Source organism: Oncorhynchus kisutch, linkage group LG16, assembly GCF_002021735.2.
Source record: "Oncorhynchus kisutch isolate 150728-3 linkage group LG16, Okis_V2, whole genome shotgun sequence".
Classification (NCBI taxonomy): Eukaryota; Metazoa; Chordata; class Actinopteri; order Salmoniformes; family Salmonidae; genus Oncorhynchus; species Oncorhynchus kisutch.
In genome coordinates, this window is record NC_034189.2 from 40,878,218 (window position 1) to 40,906,186 (window position 27,969).

Here is a 27,969-nt window from a genome sequence, read left to right on the forward strand (position 1 = left end):
CAAATGGTATGTTTGGTTTAAAGTCCCCAAAATGACATATAGAAGCCTCTCAGTGGGATAACATTTTTATTATTTCCAATGGTAATCAATACACTTGACAAAACAAGTGCACATTTGGGTCATACAAAAATAAACTGCTTATTACCACAAACAAGGTGTACATTTTGTGTTGGCTGATAAAAATACAGCACAAAAAAAGATGTGCAAGGAAAAAAAATGGAAATACTATTCCTCAAGTAGACATTTCTGATTTCTCCTCTGGTCTCAAGGACTCGATCTCCATAGCCATTAGGAATCCTGGTTTGGAGGTAAGTGGAGAGAGAGATTGGCAGCCCATGTCACTTCTAAAGGCAACTGACATACAAAGCTTTTATACACATGAAAAATGAAAACACATCTCTGAAGGGACTTTAACATGTGCGTCATTCGGGAAGGTTGCTGAGTGTGTGTTACAATCCAGTCAAATTGCTGTGGTCTGTCTGAGGTGCTTTGTCCCTTCTAGTAATTATATTTCTATGGTGTATCCAATTTCAGTATGGGGTATCCAAAACATATTAAACAATTTATATAGATACGTATTGAGACCACGGTAACATATAGGACCGAGCACGTCAACAATGTCTGTCTCAATTTATCTACGCCTGAGTAGGTGGTGTTGTTTTCAGTAGACCTTTTTCTTTCGTCTCTGTTTATTGTGACTGTTGTGCAGTTAGTCTTGGTCAATGTCATGTGGAACTATGTCTGTGGAAATGTTAAGTTGCTGTTTGTTCAATTAAATCTACAAAAACTCAATTTAAAAAACTACTTCAGCCTCACCTTCGGTGTAGTCCATCTCAGGCCTAGTGGAGATGAAGATCCAGGCCATTCCTACCAGCACAGCCACCACCAGGTTCACTATGATCCACGGGTTCAGGATCTGGTGCTCTGACCCAGGAGGCCTGGGGAGGAGAGGGGTTGTAAAAGTCACAATGCTTTGTTTGTTTGTTTGGCTAGAGTCAGAGGAACAGAAGAAAAGGGGGTTCTCTTCTCTCGGACTCCCAACAGTGATATTGCTGAGTAGGAGAATCAATATACAAGAACTAACTTAGAACTACATGTTAATATCAAGACAATAAGAACAGTAAGTTAGCACACCATAAGGTCTCGTTAGCACTGGGATACAGGTTGATGCGGTCACTGGTCATCTGCTGGCTGAGAGAGAGGACCAGAGATGAGAAGTACACTGCAGGAGGAGAGGGAAAGTTACTTCAAGGCCAGAGAGACAAAGTGCTTGCTGGGCTGCATCATAGGCTGCATCATATACAGGTTGGCTCCATCTGTCCTGAATGAATGGAGTAACATACTGTAAAGATGTTTTCACTCACAGAAAGAGGCTAGAGCAACTGGGTCCAGGGTGACAAACTCTCTCATAGCCATGGCGCCTTTGGCCAGATTCACCCTGAAATGGAAAGAGAATGAGTCGCTCTCCACACACACACACACACACACACACTGGGTAGGGACGGGGCACACTGGGGTTTGTTGTAAAATGTGCAAGCCTGTAGCTAGAGAAAGTAGATGTGTGTGTGTGTGTGTTTGTGATGGAATAGAACGACAGTGCGTTGTATACATACACACACACAAACACCTCCTAGCTCTAGCCACAGGCTTCCCATATTTTCACAACAATGGCCACATTTAATTTGGGCCTGACCCCAGTGTGCCACACACAGACTCCCACTCTCTCTCCCCTCCTTACCTGTCAAAGGCTGACACGGTGCTTATAGCCAGTAGCAGGTAGAAGAGAGACTGTGCAGGGTAGGCCAGGCTGTGGTACTGCTGCAGTAGGTTAGGCAGAGTAGTGAGATGTTTTCCTGCCAGGGCATAGATCACTATGATGTTCCACACTGCATAGCCTGCTAGGAAGCCGTGGCAGAACAGCCCAACCCCCCTGTACATTAGAGAGATAGAGAGACGTGAGATAGAGGGAGCACACACACACAGTCTTTCAAACAGACACCTGCACACACACACACACACCTGAAGCCACCATGTACCCTAAGAGACACATCCTTGGTAGTCCACATCTGCTGGATGTCCACGAAGTTGTCCACCTGATCGCTGGACTTCGGTCTGTCTGACCGATCGGCCGCTTGAAACCTCTCTGAAAGTAAAACAACACATCATTATCCAACATAGAAGACAGGACACACAAGGATGTCCAAATAATTAATATAAGGCCAATTTTTCCAGACACAGAAACAAGACAAGTCCTCGACCAAGTAAAGCTGCCAATGGAGGTTTTCCATTGAAATTGCTTCATAGTCCAGGACTAGGTTAATTATTCTGTGTCCTGGAAACCAACCTATACTCTTAAAACTCTACCATGTACAGCTAACATAAAATAACAGAAAGAAGAGGGACACTCACTGCTCCTCTCTACAAACACCTTCCCCACGGGCTGGCTCTGTCCCAGGGGAGCAGAGAACAGGGAATGCCGGGGGACGGGTGGCTGAGCGTCTGTGATGATGTCATCGTCCTCTACATGAAGCTCGTTGACGTACTGTGTCTCTGACACTTTCGACTTCCTAGGGAGTTATCAAAAAAGAAAGAAAGAACAAAAGAGAGGGAAACTGAGCTCATTAATAAAGCACATCATAATAGAACCATACCAGTGAAAACATACCACACACATTTTACTCTACACCATAAATCAATTCAATTCGATTTGTCACATACATGTGATTAGTAGATGTTATTGTGGGTGTAGCGAAATGCAGTAATATGCAGTAATATCTAACAAATTACACAACATATACCCAATAGACACAAATCTAAGTTGGAATGAATTAAGACTACATACATCATATGGACGAGCAATGTCAGAGTGGAACGGACTAAGATACCGTAGAATAGTATAGAAAACAGTATATACACATGAGATGAGTAATGCCAGATATGTAAACATTAAGTGACTAAGATACCGTAGAATAGATAGGGCATATTACAGTGTCTCTTACTTCTTCCTCTTGGGTTTTTTGGTCACTTCTTCCCCTGCCTCTGCTGTGTTCTGGACCAGTCCATCCCCGTTCACCAGGTCAGCCTGGTCATCCTCCATGTCTGAAACACAAACAAGTGAACGAACAACGCTCCACATGTAACTTAATACATTTCACAAATACAGTAAGTACAACTATGACATATAGCCTATAAATGGTTTTGGTAAAACAGAACGGAATGTATTGAATATAAGTGTAATATAATCTTAACCATGAAGAAGTGATAGAATAAATAATACACAATCAAGATAATGTTTGAGTTAAAAGTAGGAAGAGTAGGTATATGGTTCCCCTGAGGTATGTTGTTACCTATAGTCAGGCCTGTTGTTTATCTATAGTCAAGCCTGCTGTTTACCTATAGTCAAGCGTGTTGTTTACCTATATTCAAGCGTGTTGTTTACCTATAGTCAAGCGTGTTGTTTACCTATAGTCAAATGTGTTGTTTACCTATAGTCAAGTGTTGTTTACCTATAGTCAAGCGGGTTGTTCACCTATAGTCAAGCGTGTTGTTTACCCACAGTTGAAGTCAGAAGTTTACATACACTCAATCAATACCTATCCCAGTCTGCTGTTCCCACATGCTTCAAGAGGGCCACCATTGTTCCTGTTCCCAAGAAAGGTAACTGAGCTAAACGACTACCGCCCCGTAGCACTCACTTCCGTCATCATGAAGTGCTTTGAGAGACTAGTCAAGGACCATATCACCTCCACCCTACCTGACACCCTAGACCCACTCCAATTTGCTTACCGCCCAAATAGGTCCACAGACGATGCAATCTCAACCACACTGCACACTGCCCTAACCCACCTGGACAAGAGGAATACCTATGTGAGAATGCTGTTCATCGACTACAGCTCGGCATTTAACACCATAGTACCCTCCAAGCTCGTCATCAAGCTCGAGACCCTGGGTCTCGACCCCGCCCTGTGCAACTGGGTACTGGACTTCCTGACGGGCCGCCCCCAGGTGGTGAGGGTAGGCAACAACATCTCCACCCCGCTGATCCTCAACACTGGGGCCCCACAAGGGTTGGACCACCCACACAGACAGCATCGTGAAGAAGGCGCAGCAGCGCCTCTTCAACCTCAGGAGGCTGAAGAAATTCGGCTTGTCACCAAAAGCACTCACAAACTTCTACAGATGCACAATCGAGAGCATCCTGGCGGGCTGTATCACCGACTTTTACGGCAACTGCTCCGCCCACAACCGTAAGGCTCTCCAGAGGGTAGTGAGGTCTGCACAACGCATCACCGGGGGCAAACTACCTGCCCTCCAGGACACCTACACCACCTGATGTTACAAAAAGGCCATAAAGATCATCAAGGACAACAACCACCCGAGCCACTGCCTGTTCACCCCGCTATCATCCAGAAGGCGAGGTCAGTACAGGTGCATCAAAGCTGGGACCGAGAGACTGAAAAACAGCTTCTATCTCAAGGCCATCAGACTGTTAAACAGCCACCACTAACATTGAGTGGCTGCTGCCAACACACCGACTCAACTCCAGCCACTTTAATAATGGGAATTGATGTAAAATGATGTAAAATATATCACTAGCCACTTTAAACAATGCTACCTAATATAATGTTTACATACCCTACATTATTAATCTCATATGTATACGTATATACTGTACCCTATATCATCTACTGCATCTTTATGTAATACATGTATCACTAGCCACTTTAACTATGCCACTTTGTTTACATACTCATCTCATATGTATATACTGTACTCGATACCATCTACTGTATCTTGCCTATGCCGCTCTGTACCATCACTCATTCATATATCTTTATGTACATATTCTTTATCCCCTTACACTTGTGTGTATAAGACAGTAGTTTTGGAATTGTTAGTTAGATTACTTGTTGGTTATTACTGCATTGTCGGAACTAGAAGCACAAGCATTTCGCTACACTCGCATTAACATCTGCTAACCATGTGTATGTGACAAATCAAATTTGATTTGACTTAGGTTGGAGTCATTAAAACACATTTTTCAACCACTCCACAAATTTCTTGATAACAAACTATAATTTTGGCAAGTCAGTTAGGCTATCTACTTTGTGCATGACAAATAATTTGACCAACAATTGTTTACAGACAGATTATTTCACTTATAATTCACTGTATCACAATTCCAGTGGGTCAGAAGTTTACATAGACTAAGTTGACTGTGCCTGTAAACAGCTTGGAAAATTTCAGAAAATGTCATGGCTTTAGAAGCTTCTGATGGGCTAATTGACATCATTTGAGTCCATTGGAGATGTATTTCAAGGCCTACCTTCAAACTCAGTGCCTCTTTGCTTGACATCATGGGAAAATCTAAAGAAATCAGCCAAGACCTCAGAGAATAAAACTGTAGACCTCCACAAGTGTAGTTCATCCTTGGGAGCAATTTCCAAACGCCTGAAGGTACCACGTTCATCTATACAAACAATAGTATGCAAGTATAAACACCATGGGACCACGCAGCCGTCATACCGCTCAGGAAGGAGACGCGTTCTGTCTCCTGGAGATGAACGTACTTTGGTGCGAAAAGTGCAAATCCATCCCAGAACTACAGCAAAGGAGCATGTGAAGATGCTGGCGCAAACAGGTACAAAAGTATCTATATCCACAGTAAAACGAGTCCTATATCGACATAACCTAAAAGGCCACTCAGCAAGGAAGAAGCCACTGCCCCAAAATCGCCATAAAAAAGCCAGACTACGGTTTGCAACTGCACATGGGGACAAAGATTGTACTTTTTGGAGAAATGTCCTCTGGTTTGATGAAACAAAATAGATCTGTTTGGCCATAATGACCATCGTTATGTTTGGAGGAAAAAGGGGGATGCTTGCAAGCCGAAGAGCACCACCCCAACTGTGAAGCATGGGGGTGGCAGCATCATGTTGTGGGTGTGCTTTGCTGCAGGAGTGACTGGTGCACTCCACAAAATAGATGACATCATGAGGCGGAAAATTATGTGGATATATTGAAGCAACATCTCAAGACATCAGTCAGGAAGTTGGGGTCATTGTTCCAAATGGACAATGACCCCAAGCATATTTATAAAGTTGTGGCAAAATGGCTTAAGGACAACAAAGTCAAGGTATTGGAGTGGCCATCACAAAGCCCTGACCTCAATCCCATAGAAAGTTTGTGGGCAGAACTGAAAATGCGTGTGCGAGCAAGGAGGCCTACAAACCTGACTCAGTTACACCAGCTCTGTCAGGATGATTTATTGTGGAAAGCTTGTGGAAGGCTACCCGGAACATTTGACCCAAGTTAAACAATTTAAAGGCAATGCTACCAAATACTAATTGAGTGTATGTAAACTTCTGACCCACTGGGAATGTGATGAAAGAAAAAAAGCTGAAATAAATAATTCTCTCTACTATTATTCTGACATTTCACACTAAAATAAAGTGGTGATCCTAACTGACCTATGACAGGGAATTTTTTACTAGGATTAAATGTCAGGAATTGTGAAAAACTGAGTTTAAATGTATTTGGCTAAGGTGGATGTAAACTTCCGACTTCAACTGTATAGTCAAGCCTGTTGTTTACCTATAGGCAGGCATGTTGTTTACCTATAGTCAGGCATGCTGTTTACCTATATTCAGGCATGTTGTTTACCTATAGTCAGGCATGTTGTTTACCTATAGTTAGGCATGTTGTTTACCCATAGTCAGGCATGTTGTTTACCTATAGTTAGGCATGCTGTTTACCTATAGCCAGGCATGCTGTTTACCTATAGTTAGGCATGTTGTTTACCTATAGTCAGGCATGTTGTTTACCTATAGTCAGGCATGTTGTTTACCTATAGTCAGGCATGCTGTTTACCTATAGGCAGGCATGCTGTTTACCTATAGGCAGGCATGCTGTTTACCTATAGTCAGGCATGTTGTTTACCTATAGTCAGGCATGTTGTTTACCTATAGTCAGGCATGTTGTTTACCTATAGTCAGGCATGTTGTTTACCTATAGTTAGGCATGTTGTTTACCCATAGTCAGGCATGTTGTTTACCCATAGTCAGGCATATTGTTTACCTATAGTTAGGCATGCTGTTTCCCTATAGCCAGGCATGCTGTTTACCTATAGTTAGGCATGTTGTTTACCTATAGTCAGGCATGTTGTTTACCTATAGTCAGGCATGTTGTTTACCTATAGGCAGGCATGCTGTTTACCTATAGGCAGGCATGCTGTTTACCTATAGGCAGGCATGCTGTTTACCTATAGGCAGGCATGCTGTTTACCTATAGGCAGGCATGCTGTTTACCTATAGTCAGGCATGTTGTTTACCTATAGTCAGGCATGTTGTTTACCTATAGTCAGGCATGTTGTTTACCTATAGTCAGGCATGTTGTTTACCTATAGTTAGGCATATTGTTTACCTATAGTTAGGCATGCTGTTTACCTATAGCCAGGCATGCTGTTTACCTATAGTCAGGCATGTTGTGTAGCTATAGTCAGATTTGTTGTTTACCTATAGTCAGGCATGCTGTTTACCTATAGCCAGACATGTTGTGTAGCTAGTCAGATTTGTTGTTTACCTATAGTTAGGCATGCTGTTTACCTATAGCCAGACATGTTGTGTAGCTATAGTCAGATTTGTTGTTTACCTATAGTCAGGCATGCTGTTTACCTATAGCCAGACATGTTGTGTAGCTATAGTCAGATTTGTTGTTTACCTACAGTTAGGCATGCTGTTTACCTATAGCCAGACATGTTGTGTAGCTATAGTCAGATTTGTTGTTTACCTATAGTCAGGCATATTGTTTACCTATAGTTAGGCATGCTGTTTACCTATAGTCAGGCATGTTGTTTACCTATAGTCAGGCATGTTGTTTACCTATAGTCAGGCATGTTGTTTACCTATAGTCAGGCATATTGTTTACCTATAGTTAGGCATGCTGTTTACCTATAGCCAGACATGCGGTTTACCTATAGCCAGACATGTTGTGTAGCTATAGTCAGATTTGTTGTTTACCTATAGTCAGGCATGTTGTTTACCTATAGTCAGGCATGCTGTTTACCTATAGTCAGGCATGCTGTTTACCTATAGGCAGGCATGCTGTTTACCTATAGGCAGGCATGCTGTTTACCTATAGGCAGGCATGCTGTTTACCTATAGTCAGGCATGTTGTTTACCTATAGTCAGGCATGTTGTTTACCTATAGTCAGGCATGCTGTTTACCTATAGCCAGGCATGCTGTTTACCTATAGTTAGGCATGCTGTTTACCTATAGTCAGGCATGCTGTTTACCTATAGTCAGGCATGCTGTTTACCTATAGTCAGGCATGTTGTGTAGCTATAGTCAGATTTGTTGTTTACCTATAGCCAGACATGTTGTGTAGCTATAGTCAGATTTGTTGTTTACCTATAGTCAGGCATGCTGTTTACCTATAGCCAGACATGTTGTGTAGCTATAGTCAGATTTGTTGTTTACCTATAGTTAGGCATGTTGTTTACCTATAGTTAGGCATGTTGTTTACCTATAGTCAGGCATATTGTTTACCTATAGTTAGGCATGTTGTTTACCTATAGTTAGGCATGTTGTTTACCTATAGTCAGGCATATTGTTTACCTATAGTCAGGCATGTTGTTTACCTATAGTTAGGCATGTTGTTTACCTATAGTCAGGCATATTGTTTACCTATAGCCAGACATGTTGTGTAGCTATAGTCAGGCATGTTGTTTACCTATAGTCAGGCATGCTGTTTACCTATAGCCAGACATGCGGTTTACCTATAGCCAGACATGTTGTGTAGCTATAGTCAGATTTGTTGTTTACCTATAGTCAGGCATGCTGTTTACCTATAGCCAGACATGTTGTGTAGCTATAGTCAGATTTGTTGTTTACCTATAGTCAGGCATGCTGTTTACCTATAGCCAGACATGTTGTGTAGCTATAGTCAGATTTGTTGTTTACCTATAGTCAGGCATGCTGTTTACCTATAGCCAGACATGTTGTGTAGCTATAGTCAGATTTGTTGTTTACCTATAGTCAGGCATGCTGTTTACCTATAGCCAGACATGTTGTGTAGCTATAGTCAGATTTGTTGTTTACCTTTAGTCAGGCATGCTGTTTACCTATAGCCAGACATGTTGTGTAGCTATAGTCAGATTTGTTGTTTACCTATAGTCAGGCATGCTGTTTACCTATAGCCAGACATGTTGTGTAGCTATAGTCAGATTTGTTGTTTACCTTTAGTCAGGCATGCTGTTTACCTATAGCCAGACATGTTGTGTAGCTATAGTCAGATTTGTTGTTTACCTATAGTCAGGCATGCTGTTTACCTATAGTCAGGCATATTGTTTACCTATAGTTAGGCATGTTGTTTACCTATAGTCAGGCATGTTGTTTACCTATAGTCAGGCATGTTGTTTACCTATTGTCAGGCATATTGTTTACCTATAGTCAGGCATGTTGTTTACCTATAGTCAGGCATGTTGTTTACCTATAGTTAGGCATGCTGTTTACCTATAGCCAGACATGTTGTGTAGCTATAGTCAGGCATGCTGTTTACCTATAGCCAGACATGTTGTGTAGCTATAGTCAGATTTGTTGTTTACCTATAGTCAGGCATGCTGTTTACCTATAGCCAGACATGTTGTGTAGCTATAGTCAGATTTGTTGTTTACCTATAGTCAGGCATGCTGTTTACCTATAGCCAGACATGTTGTGTAGCTATAGTCAGATTTGTTGTTTACCTATAGTCAGGCATGCTGTTTACCTATAGCCAGACATGTTGTGTAGCTATAGTCAGATTTGTTGTTTACCTATAGTCAGGCATGCTGTTTACCTATAGCCAGACATGTTGTGTAGCTATAGTCAGATTTGTTGTTTACCTTTAGTCAGGCATGCTGTTTACCTATAGCCAGACATGTTGTGTAGCTATAGTCAGATTTGTTGTTTACCTATAGTCAGGCATGCTGTTTACCTATAGCCAGACATGTTGTGTAGCTATAGTCAGATTTGTTGTTTACCTTTAGTCAGGCATGCTGTTTACCTATAGCCAGACATGTTGTGTAGCTATAGTCAGATTTGTTGTTTACCTATAGTCAGGCATGCTGTTTACCTATAGTCAGGCATATTGTTTACCTATAGTTAGGCATGTTGTTTACCTATAGTCAGGCATGTTGTTTACCTATAGTCAGGCATGTTGTTTACCTATTGTCAGGCATATTGTTTACCTATAGTCAGGCATGTTGTTTACCTATAGTCAGGCATGTTGTTTACCTATAGTTAGGCATGCTGTTTACCTATAGCCAGACATGTTGTGTAGCTATAGTCAGGCATGCTGTTTACCTATAGCCAGACATGTTGTGTAGCTATAGTCAGATTTGTTGTTTACCTATAGTCAGGCATGCTGTTTACCTATAGCCAGACATGTTGTGTAGCTATAGTCAGATTTGTTGTTTACCTATAGTCAGGCATGCTGTTTACCTATAGCCAGACATGTTGTGTAGCTATAGTCAGATTTGTTGTTTACCTATAGTCAGGCATGTTGTTTACCTATAGCCAGACATGTTGTGTAGCTATAGTCAGATTTGTTGTTTACCTATAGTCAGGCATGCTGTTTACCTATAGCCAGACATGTTGTGTAGCTATAGTGAGATTTGTTGTTTACCTATAGTCAGGCATGTTGTTTACCTATAGTTAGGCATGTTGTTTACCTATAGTCAGGCATATTGTTTACCTATAGTCAGGCATGTTGTTTACCTATAGCCAGACATGTTGTGTAGCTATAGTCAGATTTGTTGTTTACCTATAGTTAGGCATGCGGTTTACCTATAGCCAGACATATTGTGTAGCTATAGTGAGATTTGTTGTTTACCTATAGTCAGGCATGCTGTTTACCTATAGCCAGACATGTTGTTTACCTATATTCAGGCATGTTGTTTACCTATAGTTAGGCATGCTGTTTACCTATAGTCAGGCATATTGTTTACCTATAGTTAGGCATGCTGTTTACCTATAGCCAGACATGTTGTGTAGCTATAGTGAGATTTGTTGTTTACCTATAGTCAGGCATATTGTTTACCTATAGTTAGGCATGCTGTTTACCTATAGTCAGGCATATTGTTTACCTATAGTTAGGCATGCTGTTTACCTATAGCCAGACATGTTGTGTAGCTATAGTCAGATTTGTTGTTTACCTATAGCCAGACATGTTGTGTAGCTATAGTCAGATTTGTTGTTTACCTATAGTCAGGCATATTGTTTACCTATAGTTAGGCATGCTGTTTACCTATAGTCAGGCATGTTGTTTACCTATAGTCAGGCATATTGTTTACCTATAGTTAGGGATGTTGTTTACCTATAGTCAGGCATATTGTTTACCTATAGTTAGGCATGTTGTTTACCTATAGTTAGGCATGTTGTTTACCTATAGTCAGGCATATTGTTTACCTATAGTTAGGCATGCTGTTTACCTATAGCCAGACATGTTGTGTAGCTATAGTCAGGCATGTTGTTTACCTATAGTCAGGCATGCTGTTTACCTATAGCCAGACATGCGGTTTACCTATAGCCAGACATGTTGTGTAGCTATAGTCAGATTTGTTGTTTACCTATAGTCAGGCATGTTGTTTACCTATAGTCAGGCATGCTGTTTACCTATAGGCAGGCATGCTGTTTACCTATAGGCAGGCATGCTGTTTACCTATAGTCAGGCATGTTGTTTACCTATAGTCAGGCATGTTGTTTACCTATAGTCAGGCATGTTGTTTACCTATAGTCAGGCATGTTGTTTACCCATAGTCAGGCATGTTGTTTACCTATAGTCAGGCATATTGTTTACCTATAGTTAGGCATGCTGTTTACCTATAGCCAGGCATGCTGTTTACCTATAGTTAGGCATGCTGTTTACCTATAGTCAGGCATGCTGTTTACCTATAGTCAGGCATGTTGTTTACCTATAGTCAGGCATGTTGTGTAGCTATAGTCAGATGTGTTGTTTACCTATAGCCAGACATGTTGTGTAGCTATAGTCAGATTTGTTGTTTACCTATAGTCAGGCATGCTGTTTACCTATAGCCAGACATGTTGTGTAGCTAGTCAGATTTGTTGTTTACCTATAGTTAGGCATGCTGTTTACCTATAGCCAGACATGTTGTGTAGCTATAGTCAGATTTGTTGTTTACCTATAGTCAGGCATGCTGTTTACCTATAGCCAGACATGTTGTGTAGCTATAGTCAGATTTGTTGTTTACCTACAGTTAGGCATGCTGTTTACCTATAGCCAGACATGTTGTGTAGCTATAGTCAGATTTGTTGTTTACCTATAGTTAGGCATGTTGTTTACCTATAGTTAGGCATGTTGTTTACCTATAGTCAGGCATATTGTTTACCTATAGTTAGGCGTGTTGTTTACCTATAGTTAGGCATGTTGTTTACCTATAGTTAGGCATGTTGTTTACCTATAGTCAGGCATATTGTTTACCTATAGTGAGATTTGTTGTTTACCTATAGTTAGGCATGCGGTTTACCTATAGCCAGACATATTGTGTAGCTATAGTGAGATTTGTTGTTTACCTATAGTCAGGCATGCTGTTTACCTATAGCCAGACATGTTGTTTACCTATATTCAGGCATGTTGTTTACCTATAGTTAGGCATGCTGTTTACCTATAGTCAGGCATATTGTTTACCTATAGTTAGGCATGCTGTTTACCTATAGCCAGACATGTTGTGTAGCTATAGTGAGATTTGTTGTTTACCTATAGTCAGGCATATTGTTTACCTATAGTTAGGCATGCTGTTTACCTATAGTCAGGCATATTGTTTACCTATAGTTAGGCATGCTGTTTACCTATAGCCAGACATGTTGTGTAGCTATAGTGAGATTTGTTGTTTACCTATAGTCAGGCATGCTGTTTACCTATAGTCAGGCATGCTGTTTACCTATAGTCAGGCATATTGTTTACCTATAGGTAGGCATATTGTTTACCTATAGGTAGGCATGCTGTTTACCTATAGTCAGACATGTTGTGTAGCTATAGTGAGATTTGTTGTTTACCTATAGCCAGACATGTTGTGTAGCTATAGTGAGATTTGTTGTTTACCTACGGTCGCTGCCTTTTTCTTCTTCTTCCTTCTCTGTGGTGCAGCTTCCGGCGAATCGGGGGTCAAGGCCTGGATGACCTCAGATGACCTGCGACTGCTCAGACCCCCCACTTGGGCCATCTCCATCCCAGAGTCTGCTGCACATACAAAACAACACAACTCTCTTATTATATACTTGAGGTGTACTTACCATGTGGTTCAAGTCATTACTAGTACTTTAACTGTATATACATGATTATTTGACAGTGGAATACAAGCTTTATAGTTAACCCATAGCCTGAAACTTAAAGGCAAAGTGCCTCCAAAATCTGGAACAACGCTGTTCACCAGCAGTTCAACAGAAGGAGCTCCCGAGAACTATTCCTTTTCCACCCACCCTCTGGGCTTTCAACACCATCCACCTGACTCTTCGACTTCTTCCTCTTGCTTTTAGGGACCGGCATCACGTCTACATAGGAGACAAAACAGGTAAAGAAAACTATATCCAAGCCAGCAGCGCCAACCAATATTCAATAGTTAAATGATCTATTACAACATCCTTCTGAAGGCAACTCACCAACTGTATCTTGACTTCATGCAGTTGTTCAAATGCCATACATATAAAAGGGAAAGAGAGAGCGTGAGAGAGATGTTCTGCTGGGATAAATTAGTTGAAACAGTATCACAACAGCATAAGGAGGCGAGACTCACCTTGACATGGGGGGCAGGGCACGCTGTCCACGCTAAAGAGGACAAGGAAGAAGAGAATGAGGCTTGGCCAACATCTTACATAACACACCTTAATGATTACTTAATATACTTCATTACATTCACTTATTTAACCTTTATTTAACTAGGCATGTCAGTTTAAGAACAAATTCTTATTTACATTGACAGCCAACCCCCCCAGCTGAACACTCCCCTAACCCAGACAACGCTGGGCCAATTGTGAGCTGCCCTATGGGACTCCCAATCACGGCCGGTTATGACACAGCCTGAGAACAAACCAGGGTCTGTAGTGACGCCTCTAACACTGCAATGCAGTGCCTTAGACTGCTGCGCTCTTGGGAGGCCCTCAATCCATACATGCCAAGAGATAGGATCAGAGGGGAACCAAGGAACAATGGAACCAAGCAAGTGGTTGTACAAAGCGCTCTCCAAAACTTGCTTTCAAAGTAGATAACACTCCCAGTCACAAACAGTACATTTCTCCAATTGATCTCAACTAGAGGTCGATCGATTATGATTTAATCGACCATTCCGAATAATCGTTCGACCTCTAATCTCAACAATAAAATCCTCCAAAACTCAACAACCTGGACTCAGAAAACAGAGTCCTTCTCGTACAGAGAGAAGATCCAGCAGCACCAGGGCCCGATTTCCCAAAACTAGGCCCAGGACTGTGTATGAGAGAGAACTTACCATGATTTGTTTTCTCACCATTCCACCCAAGAATCAGAAAGGGCTCTGAGGATATTCCTGTGCCACAGCCTTGGTGGCACTGCCTAATCCTGGGCTAAATCTGCAGTATGCATCTGCCAAGGTACTGGAATACCAACCAATCCAGGCATAGATCAGATCAGACTATTCAGACTTGAGGGATTTGACCCCTTGAGGTGAAAGTGAATAAGACCCTCAACAAAAATAGCCTAGAGTAAACTACAACACCTTTATTGATGCAATAATTTGGTGTAAGAACAATGTTGATGATTATTAAGGCCGTATTTCATTTCCCCCTCATATTGGGCCACAGTTTTGAAGTGACATAAGCTACACCTCTTCATGGGGTTGTTGACCTTAACCCCTAATGCTGTATGGTTCTGCAGCAAGGTCCCTGTTACACCCTCTCTGATTTGTTGTTGTTGGGCCCTCTGCAGGGTGCAGAAACCAGAGACCTATGGGAACTGGCTGTCTGAGAGCAGTCTTTTGACTGGGCTTGTGCTCATAGGCTACCAATGTGCTGCATACTAGCTAGTTACAAGTCGAAATACTCTTAAGATTTATGATATGGATGGTCGTGTAAGTGTAGTGGCGTATGCGCGGCTAATGGTACCTGTGGAAGAGGCGGGAGGTCCCTCCGTCGCATACTTTGTGCCTAAATAAATATTTGGATTAAAAAACAAACTGCACACACTGGGCAACAGGAATAGGACAAAAATCACTAGTTATAACGAATGCATGGATAAATAGTAATAGCTAACTAAGACAGAGCAAAAGTATAACTAGCTGGTCAGCTAAATTAGCTAGCTAGCACATTTAGGCTAGAGCAACCTTGTGTTCCGACCTTTACAAGATTAGCAAGCTACATACCTGGAATCCTCCTGTGTCCATTTCTGCGGGATATCCTATTAAAACAACCCCGATAAGAGATAGCTAGTTAGCTACCTAGCTGTTAAAACGTTTTGGGCTTGTAACGTCCGCATGTTGGTAGCCACCGTGTTTACCCGACCACTTTGTTTACACTCGTTGCCTTGCCTTTACAGTGATTTTTAGCTGAGAAAACAAAAAGGAACTTCCGGTTTTCAAAATAAAAGCCTGTCTTCTACACATGTTGACACAAAAAGTCACACAAACACATTAAATAACACGCGTTCACACACACAATTGTATTTTTAAAATTGGTAACAGTATACATCACATATTTTAGCATTATTCCATATCCCATTATGTTACACAAAAAAATATTATGTATAATAATAGCCTGGGATTACAGCCTGTGCTGAAGGTATCCTTCAGTACTATGAAAACATTGTGTTAAATGGTGAGCACATAACTCCACTAACTTGCTCACCTTCCTACTGAAACATCGTACCAATCTAGAGCACTTGAATATACGTTCTTTGGCATTAACATTCATTTTATTAAATCAAATAAAAACATTAAGAAAATACAGAAATTCAGCACGGACAATTATTTGCTCTGATTGTAAACGAAAGATGAGAAGTTAACCTACAACCTCTCATAGCATACCTATGTAGCACATCAATACATTATCTCCAACTATGCACACAATTTCAGAGAAAAACAGACATGATTTTTGGTTTAATCCAGCGCCACCATAGCCTTAAATAGGCAAATTAGTCAACAACAGATTCAAGCAGACACAAGGACAGTATCTGTATGAGTCTCTCAAACTCACACTAAACAAAACAAAACAAGAAATCCAATCTAAAACAAATTCCACTGAAGAGCAGAGGGCATCTTCAGAAGTAGCAGCCAAAGGTGACAGCCACTCCACATCCATGTTGTTCTCCATTCCCTCTTTTACGATGCCCTGTTTGTGATCCTTTTATGTTCTCTCCTCTCCTCATTTCTCATCAAAACTCCTCTGTGGGTCGTATCTAGTTGGCAGGAACCCACTGTGTCTAGTCCTGAGCCCTTCTCACAGCCCTCAGTAGCTGAACACAGGAGTCTTGCAGCCTGTCGTTCACCATCACATTTTCGAAGAACTAGCAGTAGTGAAACTCCATCTTTCTGGCTGTCTCCTCAATCTCCTGGAAGTCTTCCTCCTGTTGGGAACAGAATAACATGACAGTTGGTCACTATCTTAACTATGGCATGATGGTCAGTATTTCAACCATTTGATCACCATAGGGATGGCATATTATTACCAGGTATCTTTGGAAAAAAGAGGTTCAAACCGTGAGCGACTTCCTGGTCAATAAAAAAAAGGAGAAATTATAATAAAACCATAAGAGGGCTTACTTTGAAAGGGATGTTGACGTAGTCATTTGTGGCGATCTGAGTGTCCTGGTCTCCTTCATTTGTTTTGCGGTGGGCGGCTTCACATAGATGATGTAGGCCTTGAGCTCATGTGTCCTCACTGACTGGATGGCCTAAAACGGGACAGTCATCATACATACATGTTTACAGGCCTCCTGGGCCATATACAGCGTTCCTCACTGAGTTCCCTGAATTCCTATCGGACCTTGTAGTCATAGCAGATAATATTCTAATCTTTGGTGACTTTAATATTCACATGGAAAAGTCCACAGACCCACTCCAAAAGGCTTTCGGAGCCATCATCGACTCAGTGGGTTTTGTCCAACATGTCTCTGGACCCACTCGCTGTCACAGTCATACGGACCTAGTTTTGTCCCATGGAATAAATGTTGTGGATCTTAATGTTTTTCCTCATAATCCTGGACTATCGGACCACCATTTTATTACATTTGCAATTGCAACAAATAATCTTCAACCCCAACCAAGGAACATCAAAAGTCGTGCTATAAATTCACAGACAACACAAAGATTCCTTGATGTCCTTCCAGATTCCCTCTGTCTACCCAAGGACGCCAGAGGACAAAAATCAGTTAACCACCTAACTGAGGAACTCAATTTAACCTTGCACAATACCCTAGATGCAGTTGCACCCCTAAAAACTAAAAACATTTCTCATAAGAAACTAGCTCCCTGGTACACAGAAAATACCCGAGCTCTGGAGCAAGCTTCCAGAAAATTGGAACGGAAATGGCGCCACACCAAACTGGAAGTCTTCCGACTAGCTTGGAAAGACAGTACCGTGCAGTACCGAAGAGCCCTTAGTGCTGCTCGATCATCCTATTTTTCTAACTTAATTGAGGAAAATAAGAACAATCCGAAATTCCTTTTTGATACTGTTGCAAAGCTAACTAAAAAGCAGCATTCCCCAAGAGAGGATGACTTTCACTTTAGCAGTGATAAATTCACGAACTTCTTTGAGGAAAAGATTATGATTATTAGAAAGCAAATTACGGACTCCTCTTTAAATCTGCGTATTCCTTCAAAGCTCAGTTGTCCTCAGTCTGCACAACTCTGCCAGGACCTAGGATCAAGAGAGACGCTCAAGTGTTTTGGTACTATATCTCTTGACACAATGATGAAAATAATCATGGCATCTAAACCTTCAAGCTGCATACTGGACCCTATTCCAACTAAACTACTGAAAGAGCTGCTTCCTGTGCTTGGCCCTCCTATGTTGAACATAATAAACAGCTCTCTATCCACCGGATGTGTACCAAACTCACTACAAGTGGCAGTAATAAAGCCTCTCTTGAAAAAGCCAAACCTTGACCCAGAAAATATAAAAAACGATAGGCCTTTATCGAATCTTCCATTCCTCTCAAATATTTTAGAAAAGGCTGTTGCGCAGCAACTCACTGCCTTCCTGAAGACAAACAATGTATACGAAATGCTTCAGTCTGGTTTTAGACCCCATCATAGCACTGAGACGGCACATGTGAAGGTGGTAAATGACATTTTAATGGCATCGGACCGAGGCTCTGCATCTGTCCTCGTGCTCCTAGACCTTAGTGCTGCTTTTGATACCATCGATCACCACATTCTTTTGGAGAGATTGGAAACCCAAATTGGTCTACACGGACAAGTTCTGGCCTGGTTTAGATCTTATCTGTCGGAAAGATATCAGTTTGTCTCTGTGAATGGTTTATCCTCTGACAAATCAAACTGTAAATTTCGGTGTTCCTCAAGGTTCCGTTTTAGGACCACTATTGTTTTCACTATATATTTTACCTTTTGGGGATGTTATTCGAAAACATAATGTTAACTTTCACTGCTATGCGGATGACACACAGCTGTACATTTCAATGAAACATGGCGAAGCCCCAAAATTGCCCTTGCTAGAAGCATGTGTTTCAGACATAAGGAAGTGGATGGCTGCAAACTTTCGACTTTTAAACTCGGACAAAACAGAGATGCTTGTTCTAGGTCCCAAGAAACAAAGAGATCTTCTGTTGAATCTGACAATTAATCTTAATGGTTGTACAGTCGTCTCAAATAAAACTGTGAAGGACCTCAGCGTTACTCTGGACCCTGATCTCTCTTTTGAAGAACATATCAAGACCATTTCAAGGACAGCTTTTTTCCATCTACGTAACATTGCAAAAATCAGAAACTTTCTGTCCAAAAATGATGCAGAAAAATTAATCCATGCTTTTGTCACTTCTAGGTTAGACTACTGCAATGCTCTACTTTCCGGCTACCCGGATAAAGCACTAAATAAACTTCAGTTAGTGCTAAATATGGCTGCTAGAATCCTGACTAGAACCAAAAAAATTTGATCATATTACTCCAGTGCTAGCCTCTCTACACTGGCTTCCTGTCAAAGCAAGGGCTGATTTCAAGGTTTTACTGCTAACCTACAAAGCATTACATGGGCTTGCTCCTACCTATCTCTCTGATTTGGTCCTGCCGTACATACCTACACGTACGCTACGGTCACAAGACGCAGGCCTCCTAATTGTCCCTAGAATTTCTAAGCAAACAGCAGGAGGCAGGGCTTTCTCCTATAGAGCTCCATTTTTATGGAACGGTCTGCCAACCCATGTCAGAGACGCAAACACGGTCTCAACCTTTAAGTCTTTACTGAAGACTCATCTCTTCAGTGGGTCATATGATTGAGTGTATTCTGGCCCAAGAGTGGGAAGGTGAACGGAAAGGCTCTGGAGCAATGAACCGCCCTTGCTGTCTCTGCCTGGCCGGTTCCCCTCTTTCCACTGGGATTCTCTGCCTCTAACCCTATTACAGGGGCTGAGTCGCTGGCTTACTGGGGCTCTCTCATGCCATCCCTAGAAGGGGTGCGTCACCTGAGTGGGTTGATTCATCCTGTCTGGGTTGGCGCCCCCCCTTGGGTTGTGCCGTGGCGGAGATCTTTGTGGGCTATACTCAGCCTTGTCTCAGGATGGTAAGTTGGTGGTTGAAGATATCCCTCTAGTGGTGTGGGGGCTGTGCTTTGGCAAAGTGGGTGGGGTTATATCCTTCCTGTTTGGCCCTGTCCGGGGGTGTCCTCGGATGGGGCCACAGTGTCTCCTGACCCCTCCTGTCTCAGCCTCCAGTATTTATGCTGCAGTAGTTTATGTGTGGGGGGCTAGGGTCAGTTTGTTATATCTGGAGTACATCTCCTGTCCTATTCGGTGTCCTGTGTGAATCTAAGTGTGCGTTCTCTAATTCTCTCCGTCTATCTTTCTTTCTCTCTCTCTCTCGGAGGACCTGAGCCCTAGGACCATGCCCCAGGACTACCTGACATGATGACTCCTTGCGGTCATTTATGAACATTTGAACATCTTGGCCATTTTCTGTTATAATCTCCACCCGGCACAGCCAGAAGAGGACTGGCCACCCCACATAGCCTGGTTCCTCTCTAGGTTTCTTCCTAGGTTTTGGCCTTTCTAGGGAGTTTTTCCTAGCCACCGTGCTTCTACACATGCATTGCTTGCTGTTTGGGGTTTTAGGCTGGGTTTCTATACAGCACTTTGAGATATCAGCTGATGTATGAAGGGCTATATAAATACATTTGATTTGACATGGGTCAATTGAGAACTAATTCTCATTTTCAATGAAGACCTGGCCAAGATGCAACTGAGGTCAACACAGAGCTAACTCCACAATAGGGCCAAGTCAATGATGAAGCCCCACTGGGGAAGAACCCCAGCAGGACTCACATGAGGCTCGATTTCAATCACACAGATCCTTCCACTGTTCAAAACATCCTTCACAGCGTCAAAGCTTGTGCTGTAGAAATGACCTTTGTACTCCCCATTTTCCAGAAACATGGTTTAAAACAAATGCAACACAAAACCCTGGCTTAATATCAGGTGGTCCACATCAATGTTATTAACTTACTTAATCCTCTTTGTCCCCATTCATGTGTTCGTGAGAGGAAAGTGATAAGCTGTTATTCAGTGAGTACTTACTTGTTGTTGTAAACCATGTTCTCAAACAGTTCTCTGTTGATGAAGTGATACTCTTTATCAGACTCCTCATGGCTCTTAGCGGCTCGTGTTGTGTCTGGAGCAGGAAGGACAAATATTTCAGATGACATCATAGGAAGAAGACGAGACGTCATATCATCATATCAAGACATCATAGGACGACATCAAATAAGACATTGATTGTATCCATGTCAACAATGGAAGAAAGTCAAATAGACTGTCAGGTTCACAGAAGTTAGGTGGTTTACTTACGAGGCACGGCCCCTTGAAAGGTCACTGGATTGATTTCGATTAAGTTCGTTCACTCCAATGCCAGAGGGACCTGAGAGAGAAGAACACACTTGTGAGGTCTCTGTCATGTCGTCACACATATTCTGCGCCAATACAAGTAGAGGCACACTGCCCATGTACAAAAACAGTGACACAACATGAATCATACTGCATTATTGGCCACAGAACCATTTACGTGTTAGCACGTACTCATGGCAGTCAATACATATTTGAATCTTGTGCCAATCTATTTGTGTAGCTGGTTAGTGCCAGACTGGTGAATTACCCACCAGGGTGACCAGGCGGTGCTTGTCCTGCGGGTTGCACTGGTATCGTACCACCTCTTCATATGGGTTGTTGAGGGCACTGTAGCAGCTGCTGGAGCAGCGGGTGTAGCAGGACTGCTGACTGGAACCAGTGCTTAGGGACTGGCGCCGGCACAGACGCAGGCTACGTCTGAACCCAGTTAGATAGATCCCCTCGACGTTAGTGCTGAACTCACCCTCCTCTAGGAGCGGGGGGAAAAGGGAGGGGGAGAGCATGATAATGGGATGAATGTGTATGTCACTAGACATGGTGTTGGAGTTGATTCTAATTGAGATCAAAGGAGAGCTCAGTAGAGCAGGTCATGCTCACCTTCTCTTAGCTCCTCTCACATTTCAAATTGGAATTCTGAAATGATTGAGATCAAGTAAACAGTGTTATAGTTGAGCGATACTGTATTTTGTATACCACAGGCTACATGAAGAACTTACTTCAACAAAGACTTACCTAAAAGATTCAAAATCTTCCTCATCTCTTAGAAAATAGAAGAAAAATATACAAAAAAATCCACCAAATCTTGAAGTAAACAAATGAGTGAAACAATATGATTCATTGTAGAGGAAATTCGGGAAATCTTACCAGCTTCATCACACTTTTCATCAATGGCCATCAGGTCTTTATCTGAAAGAGCCAAGTATGACAGGTCAGTGCAAAGTCAATAATGGAATGCACTAGATATACAAAAGTACGTGGACACCCTTTCAAATTAGTGGATTCGTCTATTTCAGCCACATCTGTTGCTGACAGATATATAAAATGGAGCAACAGCCATGCAATCTCCATAGACAAACATTAGCAGTAGAATGGCCTTACTGAAGAGCTCCGTTACTTTCAACGTGGCACCTTCATAGGATGATACCTTTCCAACAAGTCAGTTCATCAAATTTCTGCCCTGCTAGAGCTGCCCCAGTCAACTGTAAGTGCTGTTACTGTGAAGTGGAAACGTCTAGGTGCAACAACGTGCCGCAAAGTGTTAGACCACACAAGCTCATAGAACGGGATCCCCTAGTGCTGAAGAGCGTAGCTCATAAAAATCGCCTGTCCTCTGTTGCAACACACACTACCAAGTTCCAAACTGCCTCTGCAAGAAATGTCAGCAGAAGAGTTGTTCGTCGGGAGCTTCAGGAAATGACTTTCCAAGGCTGAGCAGCTGCACACAAGCCTAAGATCACCATGCGCCATGCAACGCGTCAGCTGTAAAGCTCGCCGCTATTGGACTCTGACAGACAAATCTGGGTTTGGCAGATGCCAGGAGAACGCTACCTGCTCCAATGCATAGTGTCAACTGGTGGATAAGGAATATTGGTCTGGGGCTGTTTTTCATTGTTCGGGCTATGCCCCTTAGTTCCAGTGAAGGGAAATCTTAACGCTACAGCATACAATGACATTCTAGATGGTTCTGTGCTTCCAACTTTGTGACAACAGTTTGGAGAAGGCCCTTTCCTGTTTCACCATGACAATACCCCCTTGCAGAAAGTCAGGTTCATACAGAAATGGTTGTTCAAGATCGGTGTGGAAGAACTTGACTGGCCTGCACAAAGACCTGACCTCAACCCTATTGAACACCTTTGGGATGAATTGGAACGCAGACTGCGAGCCCAACAGCAGTGCCCGACCTCACTAATGCTCTTGTGGCTGAATGGAAGCAAGTCCATGATTTTGGAATGAGATGTTCGACAAGCAGGTGTACACATACTGTACTTTTGGTCATGTAGTGTAACAATAACTGCCTCAAATTGAGAACTGGCACCATAAAAAAGGATCATAGTTCGTACCTTCATTCACAGTGCTCAATTCAGGTAAGCAAGAGGAATAAGATCATTGGCATGTGTATTACTGTTATGGATATACAGTAATAATTGTTACCAGCTGCTTATAATTTGGTCTACAAGAGCTGAAAAGCCAGATGTAAAGATGAGTAGGGAACTCTACTCACAGGGTTTGATGTAGGCTGGTAAAGCTGAGACCACCAGAACTCTTTCTGTTTCCTCCTGAGCAGGTTGGTGGAGGGGATAAGTCCAGCGCAGGCCGAGGTGCTGGGTAGTTTCTTGGCCTGCCACCAGAGGGTGTCTGACTGGTCCACGATCTCCAGCAGGTCTCCCTTCCTGAAGTCCATACCTGCCTCGGCGCAGGGAATGGCCAGGTCCTGCTGGGGACTGTAGTCTGCCATGGCACGCACATACAGCTGGGACACCAGGAGACACACTACAACAGATAACAAGACACAAGGACAATGCAATGAAAATATCTTTACTACAACACTGAACCTATGGCTCAGTTCCTGTCTTTTCTTGGTAATAGTAACCTCCTATTGTCAAGAGAAAGACTTTGGTTTTGGTGCCATTATGGTTCAATCAGCTTACATGACTTGTCTGATACTGTTACCAGGGAAGGGTAGGTCGGTAAACATGCCATTACTCACTATCGTCTGGTTGCTGACTGGTCTATCTGTGATGGGAAACACTTTGGACACGAGAGTGCCTTGAGACCGGGCCTGTGGGTCCAAAGACAGATAAACACCCATGTACATCACTGTACATGCCACAAAGATCTCCCCTGTTATCCCATTTCGCTTTATCGTGGCTCCCTAAGAGAGACAGAGAGGGGACATGAATCCAGGGTTAAAACCTTTCCCTGTAGCTCTCACACAGAGTGAGCTCCAAAAGTATTGGAACTTTGGCAAATGTTTAGTTGCTTTGGCTCTGTACTCCAGCACTTTGGTTTTTAAATGATGCAATGATTATGAGGTTAAAGTGCAGACTGTCAGCTTAAATTTGCAGATGCACAAATACCATAGTTGTGCATCTAACTTTCTCACTCATCATTATTCATGATTCATTCAGGATTATCGTTAATCATGGTAGCATCCACATTAATGTACAAGTGTTTAAAAACATGATATTCTTATTTACAATAATAGTGACTCCAAAATGACACAATACATTATTTACCATTCTTCTATTGGGCACAAAATAATATGAAACACAAACATTACAAACACGAAATGCATCCAACAAAATGTTTAGACTCACAAGCTTGATGTAGTCATTGCGTGCTATGAATTTGGGACCAAATACTTAACTTTTTACTACTTTAATATACAAAAGTGAATGTGCAAAAACTGCTGTCATTTCTAAACGATTCACCCGATAAGGATGAAAATACCCTCAAATTAAAGCTGACAAGTCTGCACTTCAACCTCATTGTATCATTTCAAATCCAAAGTGCTGGAGTACAAAGTCAAAACAACAAACATTGTGTCACTGTCCAAATACCTTTGGAGCTCACTGCAAACTGAGAATTATCGCTGGGGTGGAACAGCAACAACGACACATTTGGCCAATTACAGGTTATGGAGGGTGTCATGTGATATGAGATGAAAACATCATGAGTCAAGGAATAATGGACATGCTTTATTTACAATTACAAAATGAAATCATGTGAAAATAACAGATGACATTCGGGAAACAGAGTGGCATGAAACACAGGCGGACGGCTTGAGGATGGAAACGCAACAGTGAACATAGCTAACACATAACAATTGCGGGATGAATGGGGGGGGGGGCGAAATGATGGTGATGAAGATAACAGAAGGTTAAATGCCTTTTGAAGCCGAGATCTCTGAGGGAATCTTGAGGAGAGGACCATTCCCTGAAGCAGAGGAATATAAGATCTCCTGAAGATACCAGAGCACCACTGTCCTCCTGGCTAGTTCACTTCCTCTTCTTCTTCCCCTGGCTGGAGCTGGAGCAGCAGCCAGTCTTGTTGTGGTTGGGGGCGGGTGGGGCAGGTGGTGGAGGTGTTGAGAGGCTGTTGTAGAGGTGGGGTTGCTGGGGCTGGGGTTCCACATGCTTCTTTTTAGATGTGGGGGAAGCACCAACATGCTTTTTGGGAGACATAGGCGGAACCCTGGTCTTCAACCCTGCTTTGGGTGACCCATTACAGGCTGGGGACCGAGGCTGAGAGATCTTCCCCTGGGATGTGGATATGCCATCCAAAGAGCCAGTGAAGGAGCTGGAGGAGGAGGAAGAGGTGTACAGGGAGCATACTCTGGACTGGTGTGAAAGGGACGTCTGAGTCTTCAAGCTGCTGGCTGTGTGTTCTTGTACCCTGGCTGATATGTTGACTGGCAGGCTACTGCTGCTGGTTCCTCTGTGTGGTTCCGGTGTATCTGCTACCGCCCTGCTGGCAGTGATGAGTGTCTGCAGTCTGCTCACCACCTGGGCCAGCAGCGTCAGGGCCTGGGCATTCTCCTGGACACTCTCAGACATGCGCTCTGTGGCGGCGGCCATCTTCTGCCCCAGCAGCCGGACATCATTGGTGCTGCGCTCCATAGAGCTCGCAGCCTGCTGCACCGTGGACCTCAACTCATCCAGGCTCTTCTGCTTAGCCAGCTCCACAGGGGGGTTGAGAGGCATCTCATCTACCTGCCGATGCTGCATGGGGCTGGGGGGAGCCGTGCGCACCCGGGGACTGACGCTGTAGCTCCGGAACCGCGGAGGAGTTCCAGGGGAATGGTGGTAGTCACCCATGGAGAGATGGTATGCAGCTATGCAGGGAGGGGTGAGAGTCCGGGGCTGGAGGGGTGGGTCGTGGTGTGGGAGAGGGGACAGGGTGTTGGCTGACTCTCTGTCTTCGTCGCTGTCTAGCTCCTCGATCACATTATCTCCAGAAGCAGGGAGGAGAGAGAGGTTGGAAAAAGGTAATCTATTAGCCTGAATTAGAGTCGAAGTTCCATTGTGTTGTATTACAATGTACTGAACTGATATGTATTGCAGTGTACAGCACTGTACAACTCATGGCAGTAGATACAGTATTGCATCATATTGTTTTCAGGGACTTTTCAACTGTAGTTCTTACCAATCAGGACAGAGCTACAGACCGAGGGGGCAGAGCGATTAAGACCTTCTTTCCAGAGTGCATCAGTCTGGTACGTTCTGCAGTTACTCATTGGCTTAAAATGTGGCAGAGCACGGGGCTTGCCCAGGGGTGGTGGACCCGCAGAAGATAGCAATTCAGCTGGTGGGTAGCTGACTCTCCTTGTGTTGGGCATGACTGGTCGCTCCCCGGGCACTACGTCCCCCAGAGCCCCCACACCGTGCCAGGGGCCCTCCACAGCCCTGGCCCCACCGTGGATCAGCCTTCGGCGGGTCATCTTCCTCAGGGTATCCCAGCGACTGCGGATCCCCTCTCCTGAGCTCCTCTTTCAGGGGGAGAGACAGGGCTAGACAAGATTACCTCTGTCTGAGGTCACAGATACCTCTATAGCCCTGAAATAGGGATCTGGGTACACAGGGTACTGCTAAAACTGTCTGCCACCAGGATTGGATTTAGATTTGTTCCAAATGGGTTCCAAAAGAGGTCGCAATGTCAGATGTGGATGGGTAGGAGCTTCCGAGCATATACAGCTTAATAACTATAGGAAAACATTTTGTGTTCAAATTCAGTGACTGGAAATTGTATATTTTGGTGTCCAAAACTGACCCATCGTGACACTAATCATAAGCCATCCTGAAATGTTGAAGTATTAAAACCATCTCTACTACTATTACTCTGATTGAAGTCATCTGTCACACAATTTAACAATCAAACGAAGGACATGTTATGAAAGCATCATCTGCTCTTTCTTACAGCTTCTGTCAGGTCCTCAGGAGTTGATGCTTTGCATGCGGTGTGCATAAAATACAACAGTTCTGGAACCTTGCAATAAAAACATTCAGTTGTATCCAATCCACAACTCACCAGCTGCTGCTTGTTCTTCACCAGACAGACTATCCTCATGGCCTCCTCATCGTCAGCGAGGTTGTCAGGGATAGGAGGCAGCACAGGGTCATAGTCCTTCTGGGCCACCGTATCATGGGCTGATGTCAGAGCCTAGGACAGAGCACAACTATTAAGTACATTCATTCATTCAGGCGGACTCAACACACATAAATAACTCACACAACCCAGAAGACCTTAGTTACTGCAACAACAGATACAAAGGTTAGGATCATAGGAGCCCTTGTTGCCTCAGGATCTCTCACCTGGAAATGTGGTCCCCTGAGGAGACTGTAAAGCTCCCTGGCCTCAGCAGAAGTGTTCTGAACTGTTCTCAGGTCAGCCAGAATCTAGAAGAGAAGCAGAAAGACGGGTTGGAACACAGACAGCAGCAGAGTGGACACAGGACAGGACTGACACCACTGACACTTCTGACAAGCCAAAGAGGGAAGGAGGCAAAGCAGTAGAGGGAAAGGTCCTACCTGTTGGATGAGCTGTGTTGTGTAGGGTAGGAAGGGAGCAGCTGGCTCTCTCTGGTGTTGCCGCAGACACTCATACACCTGGGTGGTGCAGAGACAGAGAAAAGGTTAAAACCTATACCCAGAACAAGACAAGAGTATGGACAAACACAAGTCAGAGACACCCTCCACTCACTGGGTGGAGCAGAGACTGAGAGAACGTAGAGATATAGTGAAATACAGCATTCCTAAACCCCAGATGAGAGTATATCACAAACTAGACTCCCAGACTAACTTGGAGCAGAGACTTAAGCCTTGGGGCGTTGAGGAGGCTGTTTAGGAGCTTTGCCCCGTTGATTTCCTTATTGA

At 43.2% G+C, this 27,969-nt stretch overlaps 1 protein-coding gene across 3 annotated transcripts; it reads right to left on the minus strand.

Annotated features, from left to right (window-relative positions):
• Positions 1-49: 49 nt before the first annotated feature.
• Positions 50-27,962, minus strand: LOC109906711 (transmembrane protein 237B). 3 transcript variants are annotated; one of them, XM_020504563.2, is made up of 27 exons: positions 27,896-27,962; positions 27,625-27,702; positions 27,409-27,492; positions 27,125-27,256; positions 23,805-23,876; positions 23,319-23,587; positions 21,962-22,003; positions 21,830-21,856; positions 21,695-21,730; positions 21,349-21,566; positions 21,041-21,110; positions 20,771-20,864; positions 16,785-16,915; positions 15,390-16,588; positions 15,133-15,174; positions 13,791-13,822; positions 13,657-13,670; positions 13,477-13,548; positions 13,100-13,234; positions 3,000-3,099; positions 2,410-2,567; positions 2,020-2,143; positions 1,739-1,930; positions 1,365-1,438; positions 1,135-1,222; positions 817-938; positions 50-297 (listed from the first exon to the last, which is right to left on the minus strand). In XM_020504563.2, exons 14-27 carry the CDS (start codon positions 15,408-15,410, stop codon positions 233-235), a joined length of 1,239 nt encoding a protein of 412 aa, XP_020360152.1. In that variant the 5' UTR covers positions 15,411-16,588; positions 16,785-16,915; positions 20,771-20,864; positions 21,041-21,110; positions 21,349-21,566; positions 21,695-21,730; positions 21,830-21,856; positions 21,962-22,003; positions 23,319-23,587; positions 23,805-23,876; positions 27,125-27,256; positions 27,409-27,492; positions 27,625-27,702; positions 27,896-27,962; the 3' UTR covers positions 50-232. The 3 variants fall into 3 exon arrangements, with proteins under 3 accessions (XP_020360152.1, XP_020360151.1, XP_031648268.1); XM_020504562.2 differs by having other exon boundaries at positions 13,100-13,237; XM_031792408.1 differs by lacking the exons at positions 1,135-1,222; positions 1,365-1,438 and having other exon boundaries at positions 13,100-13,237.
• Between the last annotated feature and the right edge of the window lie 7 nt (positions 27,963-27,969).